The 12,500-nt window shown below is 47.2% G+C and overlaps 1 protein-coding gene across 1 annotated transcript in view; it reads right to left on the bottom strand.

Annotated features, from left to right (window-relative positions):
- gfra3 (GDNF family receptor alpha 3) overlaps positions 1-12,500 on the bottom strand; it is a gene marked incomplete at both ends in the record, with an annotated part of 23,821 nt that overhangs the window by 7,152 nt on the left and 4,169 nt on the right. Inside the window, 6 exons of the mRNA XM_084469623.1 lie at positions 1,424-1,560; positions 2,555-2,689; positions 4,007-4,119; positions 5,235-5,589; positions 6,231-6,302; positions 8,836-9,159. Coding sequence (XP_084325749.1) covers positions 1,424-1,560; positions 2,555-2,689; positions 4,007-4,119; positions 5,235-5,589; positions 6,231-6,302; positions 8,836-9,159 — 1,136 coding nt within the window. The remainder of the gene's footprint in view (positions 1-1,423; positions 1,561-2,554; positions 2,690-4,006; positions 4,120-5,234; positions 5,590-6,230; positions 6,303-8,835; positions 9,160-12,500) is intronic.

Raw genomic sequence — 12,500 nt, 5'->3', positions numbered from 1 at the left:
ATATATATATGTATATATATAGGCCTACATATATTTGGCAGACAGAAGTTTTGATATTTGTTTTTGCACAAAGATATTGGTTGGAAGGGTTAATAATTGACTGGCAGTCCAGGATTTTACACGGCTGAGATGAAAAGTAAAAGGAGACAAAAAACAATGGGGAAGCGTCTTGTGTTTAACTAGCTATTGTCACGGCTGTCAATCCACTTCCGCCGCGATCATCCCTAAAGATGCCATTAATTAATTCTCTATCAGCCATTCTTACAATGATCCAGGTGCTCCCAGGCTGATTCAAGAGAGTCTGGTAGTCTTTCACACGCACCGTTCTCTATTCTAATACATATTTTAGGTTGGGATACTAAGTCTACTTTTGACAGAGAGCATATTGTTAGTACAAGGGAATTCCTATCAAGCTTTCTTCTCCCTTGACAAAACAATCACTCTTTTTCCTCTTAGATTGTACACAGGCTGGCGAAACGTTTGAAGACTTGCCAGCCTGCTTTCATAATTCCAGCCCATGGGCTGCTTCCTTTGATGCAATAAAACATTTTCTAACTATTGTTTTAACAGAGCCAAGCCAAGTGAGAATTATGAAACTACTGGATAATATGAATGCTTCTTGAAAACAGGCAAACGCTTTGGCTATTTTATTTGTATTCAATTTGTATTAGTAATAATGTATTATTACTGAGGATGGTTTGGAATGTAATGCGATTCAGATTTTATAGAAGATCAAATTGTAGTTAAATAAATCAAAATAAATCAAAAAAACACTTAGCTTTAGCAATTATAGATAATCACTGAATTAATAAGTAATTGTTTTCGAGGAGATCCTACCCCAATTAGATTATTTAGAATGAAAGGAGATAAATACTAGAATAAATTCAATAAATACACACATTTTCATGGTTCCTTAGGATCAGAGAATTGTGTGTGTGTGTGTGTGTGTGTGTGTGTGTGTGTGTGTGTGTGTGTGTGTGTGCCTGGGTGTGCGGATCTGTATGTGTGTGTGTGTGTGTGTGTGTGTGTGTGTGTGTGTGTGTGTGTGTGCAAGTGCATGTATTTGTGATTATCTGAGTATGTGTGTGTGCGTGTGTGTGTGTGTGTGTGTGCGCGCATGCACAAGCTTGTGCGTGTGTGTGTGTGTGTGCCTGGGTGTGCGGATCTGTATGTGTGTGTGTGTGTGTGTGTGTGTGTGTGTGTGTGTGCAAGTGCATGTATTTGTGATTATCTGAGTATGTGTGTGTGTATGCGTGTGTGTGTGTGTGTGTGTGTGTGTGTGCGAGTGTGTGCGTGCATGCACAAGCGTGTGCGTGTGTGTGTGTGTGTGTGTGTGTGTGTGTGTGTGTGTGTGTGTGTGTGTGTGTGCTTGCAAATGAGTGCCAGTCAAGTGTTTGGGTGTATGCGTTAAGGAGACACTCACAATGTTGTTGTGTTCAGGCAGTAGGTTGTTGCTAAGCAGCTCGTCTCCCGGATTGAAGGGGGGGGGTCTGGAGGGCGGGGGCGGGGTGTTCTCCACCCCCTGGGGGCCGGGGAGGCCCAGGGAGCTGATGGAGTTACCTGAGGAACAGCAGAAGAAGGAGAAGAAGAAGAAGAAAAAAAAAGATAAGATAAGAAAAGATGGAGAAGAATGATATAATAGAATGATATAATAATAAAATGATATAATAATAAAACAGTGATAATATATAATAAAATAATATAAAGTGTCTGCAACCTCCCTCTCGATTTCACCAAGATGGTCTCAGTGTGTGTGTGTGTGTGTGTGTGTGTGTGTGTGTGCGTGCGCGTGTGTGTGTGTGTGTGTGTGTGACTGTGTTTGTGCATGTTTGCACATGCAGCCTCCCCTTCTGCCGTTGTGGAGAAGCAAACGAACACATCCATTTGGCAGGTTTATTGCTTGGCCTGTCACTAGCTTGATGAATCACCTAGCTTTATGGCGGTCGCATTGACGGATGGAACCACACTGTGGTCTTTCTGGGATGTGGGTTCAACATGCATCAACAAGCTTATTGACAGGTATTTTGATTGAATAAGGTTTTGGCTTGAGGACGGTATTTCACACCTGTAGGACACACTGTGTGTGTGTGTGTGTGTGTGTGTGTGTGTGTGTGTGTGTGTGTGTGTGTGTTCCACTAATATTTAGTGCATTGTTCTCAGTCTACAGCGAAACTGAAGATAAAAAAGCATCAAGTTGAGAGTTCCAGGGGTGTCAATAATGTGCAGCCAAATGAATGAATGACATTTTGAATGTGGCTGACCCAATACATAACACAACCGCTTGGTGGATAAGTTGTAAAATAAAATAGGGCAGTGGCAAAAGTTGTGGTCGGGGTGGGGGGGGGGACACTCACTGAGGCAGGGGTTGTGGCCCGGGGTGGGTGGGACACTCACTGAGGCAGGGGTCGTGGTCGGGCTGGGGGGGGCTACTCACTGAGGCAGGGGTTGTGGTCGGGGTGGGGGGGGCTACTCACTGAGGCAGGGGTTGTGATCGGGGTGGGGGGGGCTACTCACTGAGGCAGGGGTTGTGGTCGGGGTGGGGGGGGCTACTCACTGAGGCAGGGGTTGTGGGTAAACATGCGCTGGAGTCGGAGGCAGTCTTGCCACTGGTTTCCGCTGCCTTCACAGTTGCACCACAGCGACACATCGGCTGAGCTGTTGCTGATGTAGTTTGGGGTCATGATGGTGCCTGTGGGCGAGGAGAAATACAGACCTCATGAGCAGGATAATTAACCAACACGCAAAGCTGTGGGCCTGTGTGGTGAAAGACTAAAGAATGAAGGAGGATATGAGGCCTGTGTGGAGGGATATGGCTCTGATTATTCAGGCTTTTTTTTATTTTACAGATGGCCTAACTGCAGCTTTCTGATGATAATTCCATGTTGTCTTTATCGCAAGTTTTTCTTTCTACATTTGTACAATTCTGCTGCTCCTACCCTTCTCTGTATTCTCAGTAGAGTAGCACTGGTGTCCCCATGCTAACACAATCCTGCAAAAGCACTTTCCCACTTTCATGCAAATCATGTTCTTTTATTAAGGTTGTGCTTGTTAAACCCAATAAAACAAAACAACTCTTTTCAATCTGATTCCAGCTTGGAATCAAGTTTGTGGATAAAATAAAGTAATCAACTTGATTCATTTCCCATTCTGTTGCTCTCCATAGATTCAGGGCTGCTGGTTCATCTTGAAATAAGCCAGTACAATATTACTCATCGATTGTCTCAGCAGGACGTGTGTGTGACTTGTAGGTGATGGTGGGTCTTTAAATAAATATGTGCCCTATGGAAAAATCATCCATCATTGTCTGCAAGAGCAGAGAGCATCCCTCTATCCTACATCCCTCCTCCATCCCTCCTCCATCTATCTTCCTTCTATCCTCGTGCCCTCTTCCATCCCTCCTCCCTCTATCCTCCCTCCCTCCTCCCTCTATCCTCCATCCCTCCTCCATCCTTCCTCCCTCTAATCTCCATCCCTCCTCCCTTTATCCTCCATCCCTCCTCCCTCTATCCTCCCTCTATCCTCCATCCCTCCTCCCTCTATCCTCCCTCTATCCTCCATCCCTCTTCCCTCTATCCTCCATCCCTCATCCCTCTATCCTCCATCCCTCATCCCTCTATCCTCTATGCCTCATCCCTCTATCCTCCCTCTAATCTCCATCCCTCCTCCCTCTATCCTCCATCCCTCATCCCTCTATCCTCCCTCTAATCTCCATCCCTCCTCCATCCCTCCTCCCTTTATCCTCCATCCCTCCTCCCTCTATCCTCCCTCTATCCTCCATCCCTCATCCCTCTATCCTCTATCCCCCTCCATCCATTTCATCATTTAAATATGCATGCGTGCCAACCTGCTCCACACATCACATGATTCAAACAGAACATAATTTGTCTGTCTCTCCAGCCCTCCTAGCACCCAGCCCTCCTAGCACCCAGCCCTCCTAGCACCCAGCCCTCCAAGCACCCGGCCCCCCAAGCACCCAGCTCTCCCAGGCCTGGGCGGGGGGTCCTACCGATGAGCCCAGCGTAGGCCCGGAGGCAGAAGCCGGAGGCGGTGTCCCTCACGCAACCAGAGGAGGACATCAAGGACGCCTGGCAGTTGTGGAGAAAATCAGCCAGTCTGGATCTGAGAAGAAACACACGTCAGAGCGTTTCACAGCGGTACTGCCCCTTCACACATTAGTGTGACCGTGTGTGTGTGTGTGTGTGTGTGTGTGTGTGTGTGTGTGTGTGTGTGTGTGTGTGTGTGTGTGTGTGTGTGTGTGTATGTGAGTGTGTGTGTGTGTGTGTGTGTGTGTGTATGTGTGTGTGTGTGTGTGTGTGTGTGTGTGTGTGTGTGTGTGTATGTGTGTGTGTGTGTGTGTGTGTGTGTGTGTGTGTGTGTGTGTGTGTGTGTGTGTCGGGGTCGGTGTGTGTGTCTGTGTTTGTGTGAGTGAGTGTATGTGTGTGTTTTGATCCCAAGATTAATTGTGAATTGGGAAGATAGAGATAGAACAAAACTAATCTAAAATAATAATATAACAATTTAAATAAAAAATAGAGAAAGAGAGAGTACGAGTAACAGAGTAAGAATCTAAAATATTTTAACGTGAAATATAAAAAAACAATGCACGCATAAACACAGACAAAACCTACCTAAACCATGAAATACATGTCATGTGACGAAGTGGCTCAAAGGGCGGATATTCCCCAGCATCACCATGATGATGGGGAGCATGGGCCCCCAGTATAATCACGATGGGCCCCCAGTATCATCATGATGATGGGGAGCATGGGCCCCCAGTATCATCACGATGGGCCCCCAGTATCATCATGATGATGGGGAGCATGGGCCCCCAGTATCATCATGATGGGCCCCCAGTATCATCATGATGATGGGGAGCATGGGCCCCCAGTATCATCACGATGGGCCCCCAGTATCATCATGATGATGGGGAGCATGGGCCCCCAGTATCATCACGATGGGCCCCCAGTATCATCATGATGATGGGGAGCATGGGCCCCCAGTATCATCACGATGGGCCCCCAGTATCATCATGATGGGCCCCCAGTATCACCATGATGGGCCCCCAGTATCATCATGATGGGCCCCCAGTATCACCATGATGGGCCCCCAGTATCACCATGATGGGCCCCCAGTATCATCATGATGGGCCCCCAGTATCATCATGATGGGCCCCCAGTATCATCACGATGGGCCCCCAGTATCACCACGATGGGCCCCCAGGCGTCTTGGCGTACCTGCACAGGTCGTCCCTGCGGCAGAAGCTCTGCAGGTGGAGGCAGTTGGGCGGGGGGCCGTCCTTCTCCCGGTACGAGCAGGACGGGACGATGGTCTTCCTGCGCCGCTCCCCGCACAGCGGCTCGCTGCAGGGGCAGAAGAGCACGCCGAGGCTGTACTCCTCCGGCACGCGCTCCAGGAAGCGGCGCAGCGCGCGGTGGCACTTCTGCCGGTTGCAGCGGTCCGTGCCGCTGGGCCTCTTGGTGCAGGCCAGGACGTACTCGGAGCGCAGGGCGCCGCACTTCTCGAACAGCCCGCAGTCCTGCGCCGCCTTCAGGCAGGGGTTCAGACCGTCCTGGGGCAGCGAGGAGGAGGCTGGGCCGCACGGAGGGGGGAGATAAAGGAATAGGAATAGCCACCGTTATGATTATTGGAATGATAAAAAGAAAGTCATGCAGCGAAGAGAGGAGAGGAAATCAAGAGGAAGGGGAAATTAAAAAGACGAGGCAAGGCAAACGGTAGGATGAAAATGAGTGGATAGAGAGAATCAGAGAGAGAATTAGGAGGAGAGGTAAAGTAAACGGCAGGCTTGGCACATAGAGCTCCCTAAGCCTGGCTAAGATATGGATTGAGAGTCACAATCTATTGCTCCACTTATTGCATTGATAGAGGAATTGATTTGAGTGTTTGCAGACAACGGGGCAAAAGTTGAGTCACTTGAGTGAGGCTTCACTGAAATAATGCATTTTGGTGTGAGATAAATGCAAGATTAGAGATAGTCCTTTACATACCAGCTGGTCATTTAGGTCACTTATTAACTTTGAAATCCTCAAGAAATCCCTCTCACAAATTGTACGAGGAGGATTCCTAACGGCTTATCACCTTTTTACTTGAGTTTGTTCTCAATGTATGTTTTATTGGATACGTGTGTGTGTGTGTGTGTGTGTGTGTGTGTGTGTGTGTGTGAGTAAGTGTGTGTGTGGGTGTGTGTGTGTCTCTCTCTCTAAATAGCTTACCTGCTATTAAGGAAGCCATGTGAGTGTCCATGGGCATCATTTCATACGGAGACACCTCCATTTCATCTTCCCCTGTAGAACAGAAGAAACACACAACCATTGAAAGTTTGTTTGAAAAGCCAGAGGGTGGTGTGGATGCGGTTTGTATTTGGACGACCTAGAGCAACATGTTATGTTCAGATCATTTGTCATTTGTTCGGACAGCATGATAATCAAAATGACAAAAGAGTACCTGAACCCAAACGGAAATACACAACCAATAATTACACATCTCTGATACAATAGGTTCCCTCTGCAAACCATCACACTAACATGCAAAGTAAAGAGAGAGCGGTACGGACATTAACATCTTGTCTCGCCGTGATACTTGGCGTGATGCCCTCCATTGCATTTAAAACATTGTCAATGCTGTTTCCCGAATTAATCAATGCTGAGTAATTAAGTAAACAAAAGCTACCTAGTGAGTTTTTTCAGTGCCCCTTTGTATCCTGTGTTCTATTGTTAGACCTCACTCTTAATTTCCTTGATTGACTTGTGGACTACAGAGAAATGTTTCTTCGTGCAAATTATTCCACACACTCACTCCAAAGTCAGACTCAATCAAGGATGTAATGGCATGTAAAGTGTTTATGTATGTAAATCCCATTCTGGGCTATATATTTATGGTAATGACACGCTAGAGCAGCCTAGCGGCGTTCAGAGTCGAGGAGTGTGTAATTACACTAATGCTCCACTCACTAATAGGCCACAGGGGAAGACTGGGCTAGCTAGCGCCACTTCACTAACCGTTACACACATTCCTCGCAGTTAGCTTGTTGGCACACTCCCATATACATATACATATACACTAACTAGTGTTGTGTTTGTCTGTGTCTATGTGTGCGAGTGTGTGAGAGAGTATGTGTGTATGTGTATGTGTGTATGTAACTGAATGTGTGTGTGTGTGTGTGTGTGTGTGTGTGTGTGTGTGTGTGTGTGTGTGTGTGTGTGTGTGTGTGTGTGTGTGTGTGTGTGTGTGTGTGTGTATGTGTGTCCGTCCGTGCATGCTGTATGTATTTGTGCTGGTGTGAATGTGTATGTGAGCTTGAGTGTGTTTGTGTGTGTGTGTGTGTGTGTGTGTGTGTGTGTGTGTGTGTGTGTGTGTGTGTGTGTGTGTATGTGTGTGTGTGTGTGTGTGTGTGTGTGTGTGTGTGTGTGTGATTGTGTCTGTGTGTGTCTGTGTGTGTCTGTGTGAGCTTGTGTGTGTGTGTGTGTGTGTGTGCGTGTGATTGTGTCTGTGTGTGTCTGTGTGAGCTTGTGGGTGTGTGTGTGTGTGCTTGTCTTTCAGCACGCATTTAGGTTTTTATACAATCAATATTTATGGGCCATTCTGGTTTCCTGCGGGGGACCTTTTGGAAAAATGCTACTACACGTTTAACTGTAATTCCAAAGATAACTCAAAAACTTGCTATTGTCGGCACCTGGCAATAAATAAGGTGACCTCAGGCTTTCACTGTGCTTGTCACTTCAGCATTTGGAAACTATAGAACAGTTTTGAACCAAATTAATTTGAAATGACTACTAATAGCCTACATTTTTTATGTAATAGAGCCATAAAATGGGCTAAAACTGTTTGGTTATGTTGATGCTAGACGGACAGACAATGCAATATAAATTTTTACTTTAGATATGTCTTAAAACTTGTAAAGTTGCAACCATCATTATTGTTTGTTAAATTAAATTTAGCTTTACAGATTTTGTTAATTTAATTAAATAATTAACAGATTATCTTTTCCTTTATTATATCCTTTCATGATTGCTCTGTCTGTTACTTGACTTAAATATCATGGCAAATTAAATGTTAAATGTTAAAAATCTATTTGGAACTTTAATTTGATAAAAAATAACCATATGCCAAGTACAAGTGACTGTACCAATGTGGTGTATTTACTATTGTAGGAAGTGTACCATTGTAGTAACTGTACCATTGTAGGGAGTGTACCATTGTAGGGAGTGTACCATTGTAGTAACTGTACCATTGTAGGGAGTGTACTACTGTAATAACTCTACCATTGTAGGGAGTGTACCATTGTAGTAACTGTACCATTGTAGGGAGTGTACCATTGTAGGGAGTGTACCATTGTAGTAACTGTACCATTGTAGGGAGTGTACCATTGTAGTAACTGTACCATTGTAGGGAGTGTACCATTGTAGTAACTGTACCATTGTAGGGAGTGTACTACTGTAGTAACTGTACCATTGTAGGGAGTGTACCATTGTAGTAACTGTACCATTGTAGGGAGTGTACTACTGTAGTAACTGTACCATTGTAGGGAGTGTACCATTGTAGTAACTGTACCATTGTAGGGAGTGTACTACTGTAGTAACTGTACCATTGTAGGGAGTGTACTACTGTAGGGAGTGTACTACTGTAGGGAGTGTACTACTGTAGGGAGTGTACTACTGTAGGGAGTGTACTACTGTAGGGATTGTGACGTGGCGCTGCCTATGACTCCACGGTCGCTGCATTAGGAATCATCATGGAGTAACATCGGGGTGGACTCCCTGTCCATTGATGTTGCAGACCCACCCCCACGTCCCCGCCGCCGGCCCCTCCCCCGCTCACCTGGCAGGAGGCGCACGCTCCAGTACACGTGCAGGCAGTGCTCCTCGCGCCGCGAGCCGCGCTGGCACCTGCAGGCCAGCAGGGAAGGGTGGCGGGCCAGCAGGGCGTCCTGGCTCTCCAGGCACTCAGAGGCGGTCTGCTCCCCTAGCGGCGCGGCGGCCGCGTCGGCCGCACAAAGCTCCACGCCGCGGAACAGCGCCTCGCAGCGCGGGTCGCTCCCGCAGGCCCGGTGGGCGTCCAGGCAGTCCCCCCGACCGGCCTGGGGGGACGCCACCGGGAGGTGGGCCGGGAGGTGGTGGACCGGAGCCGAGGACGGCAGCACGGCTGAGAGGAGCGGGAGGAGGAGGAGGAGCGGGAGGAGGTGTGAGAGAGCAGTGGAGGGGTGGAGGAGAGGGAGGAGCGAGAGGAGCGGCAGGATCAGTTAGAGAGCAGTGGAGGGGTGGAGGAGAGGGAGGTTAGCCCTCAGGATTAGGGTTATCCCAAACCTTTATGGTGAGCATGTGTGCACATCCTCCTTCTCTCGCGCACATTTGAGCTCCTTCATCACCATTAAACTTTGACATTTCTATGTATCGTTGCACTTTATTAAATAGATGGCACACCACATAACAACTGCTAAACTCTCTGAACATTATTGAAAGAAACAATCAATCATCAACTAAACACAAATAGCAGATTATCTAGAGGGCCTTGAAATACAGATGGTTGTTTTGGAGCATAATTGAGTGTTTAATCGGGTCTGGTCAATTCTCTTCTCTGAGATGGTTTCTTACATCATCACTTACTAGATCCATAAACATGGACACTGAATCCATGGGCAAACACGTGGCAGACCATTGCTAGCTCTCTCTCAGCTGGCTTAATGATACTTGTAATATTCGATCAGGCTCAGACTAACAAAAACAGAAAGAGCTCCTTGGTGTTATTTAAGGATGCCAGTCTAGACGCCATGGAGCCTCTAATGTTGTCTAATGTTCGCACTGGGAATGCTTAATTGTTTTCCTTAAACTGCAGGCAGGCACTTTCTACACTCCAATGACAACCACTGCCTTTGTAAAAAAAGGCAGTGGTTGAATGGTTGAAGCACAGATTGATGCACGGAAAGTTTTCTAAGGACAGCCAAAATGTCATGTGGTGAGGAGAAATAGGGGAATGGAGAGATAGATGGGAAAGAGAGAGGTTAGAGAGAGAGAGAGAGAGAGAGAGAGAGGAGACAGCGTGCCAATCTGAACCGTTGATGGGTTAGACACGGGCGCAGTGTGAACTGCAATCAGTATATGCCGCGGAAAATGATGTTCCAAGAATGATACACACCCACATACTCACGCTCACAAACACACACACTCACACACACATTCACACACACGCACACACACACACACACACACACGCATACACACACACACACACACACAATATCAAATAGAGCACCAACAAATACACAACAAAACAAACAGAAACCTGGGAGCAGGGACCCTGAGAAAGCCTTTATGTGGGCGTCCCACCGGGCCGGAGACTGGGCGGGGCTCTGCCCATTATCGGAGCCACAACACAATACCGCAGCGCTGCGGGGGCCCATGGTGCAGGCAGTACAAGCTGTCGCAAAGATGCGTGCATACCAATCACACACACAGACACACACACACACACACTACAAACGCGCAGAAACACAGAATAAAGTGGCAGCGAGAGCATAAACCGCTTAACACTCAGCGGAGGATCACTAGACTGGATGTCAATTGAATACAGAGCCGGCTTGATGAAAAGACCGGGTGGGAAAGAAAACAACGCACAGGCAAAAGCATTGTGAGGTTTTTCACCCATAGAGGGACTTGGTGAGAATAACGTCGCAACACCCTGCAAGTATTCCATCTATGCACACACACACACACACACACACACACACACACACACACACACGTACACGCACACGCACACGCAGACACACACACACGCACGCACATGCACGCACACACACACACACACACACACACACACACACACACACACACACACACACACGTACACGCAGACGCAGACGCAGACACACACACGCACGCACATGCACGCACACACACACACACAGACCAACAAATCCATCTGCAAACCGGAGGCTGGCAGCATAACGAGCCTAGCTGATGACAGAGCCACTAAAGCCCGGGCTCCAGGGGAGCAGCTGGGTGGACGACGGCGGATCTCCACTGACGGCCGTGACTCCTTCCTCCCTCCCTTCATTTTCAGATGATCGAGTTGACCATACTGGCTGTTCAGTCCGTACGTCACCAGCACCTCATCACGGGAAAGACAACAGCAACCGACACTGAGACCTGTTGGGAAACACCTGTGCAGTAGCAGGTCACTGCGGCCCAGTAGAACCAGTGCAGTAGCAGGTCACTGCGGCCCAGTAGAACCAGTGCAGTGGCAGGTCACGGCGGCCCAGTAGAACCAGTGCAGTAGCAGGTCACTGTGGCCCAGTAGAACCAGTGCAGTGGCAGGTCACTGTGGCCCAGTAGAACCAGTGCAGTAGCAGGTCACTGTGGCCCAGTAGAACCAGTGCAGTAGCTGACGCCCTTGTCATCACTGGCTAATAATGAGTGGACGACCGTTACGTAATAGCATGATAATGAAACACATGCTCTTTCTGTCCCTCTCACACACACACACACACACACACACACACACACACACACACACACACGCACACATACACAAAAACACCTAGCGTCTCAAGCCCAAGGGGTGTGGCTTCATTAGGTGAGTCCTTCCCCTGAGAAGCAGGCCAGACATATGATCCCCTTCTCTAAATCCCCTAGAGTAGGACCCTAGTAAGTTGTAATAATAATAATAATAACATATTACTCCACAAGACTAAAGCATATATTTTGAGAGCATCCCCACAATATAATGTTAATATGCCAAATAAATAAAGAGGAATGATCAGAACAAGAGCAACGATAAATGAATGGAAACAAGTGCCAAGGTGTTTCCTCAGATGCATCGGCCATATGCTAAGATGGAGTACTGACCATCTGAGGTGGCAAGCAGTTTGGTGGAATAATCTGGCCAATGAGCCCGGAACAGCCTTTAAACTGCAGATGGCATCAGGGCTGAAGTTATACTGCAAACATCATAAGCCTGGAGACGTTGTGAGAGTTTTACTGCAGTGGAAGCATCAGTGAGGCCCATTGATTCAGAAGGATCACTTGATGAGTTTCACCGTAGGTTAGAAGAGCTTTACCGTAGGTTAGAAGAGCTTCATCGTATGAAGAGCTTTACCGTATGAAGAGCTTTACCATAGGTTAGAAGAGCTTTACCGTATGAAGAGCTTTACCATAGGTTAGAAGAGCTTTACCATATGAAGAGATTTACCGTATGAAGAGATTTACCGTAGGTTAGAAGAGCTTTACCGTTAGAAGAGCTTTACCGTAGGTTAGAAGAGCTTTACCGTAAGTAGAGCTTTGCCGAAGGTAAGAAGAGCTTTACTGTAAGAAGAGCATTACCGTAGGCTAGAAGAGCTGTACCGTAGGTTATAAGAGCGTAAGGTAAGGAGAGCTTTATGGTAGGTTAGAAGAGTTTTATCGTAGGTAAGAAGAGCTTTACCGTAGGTTAGAAAAGCTTTACTGTAAGAAGAGCTTTACCATAGGTTAGAAAAGCTTTACTGTAAG

Source organism: Micromesistius poutassou, assembly GCF_964030765.1.
Source record: "Micromesistius poutassou genome assembly, chromosome: 6".
Taxonomy (NCBI): Eukaryota; Metazoa; Chordata; class Actinopteri; order Gadiformes; family Gadidae; genus Micromesistius; species Micromesistius poutassou.
The sequence above is the reverse complement of the archived record's forward strand: the minus strand, read 5'-3'. Positions and strand labels throughout refer to the sequence as shown.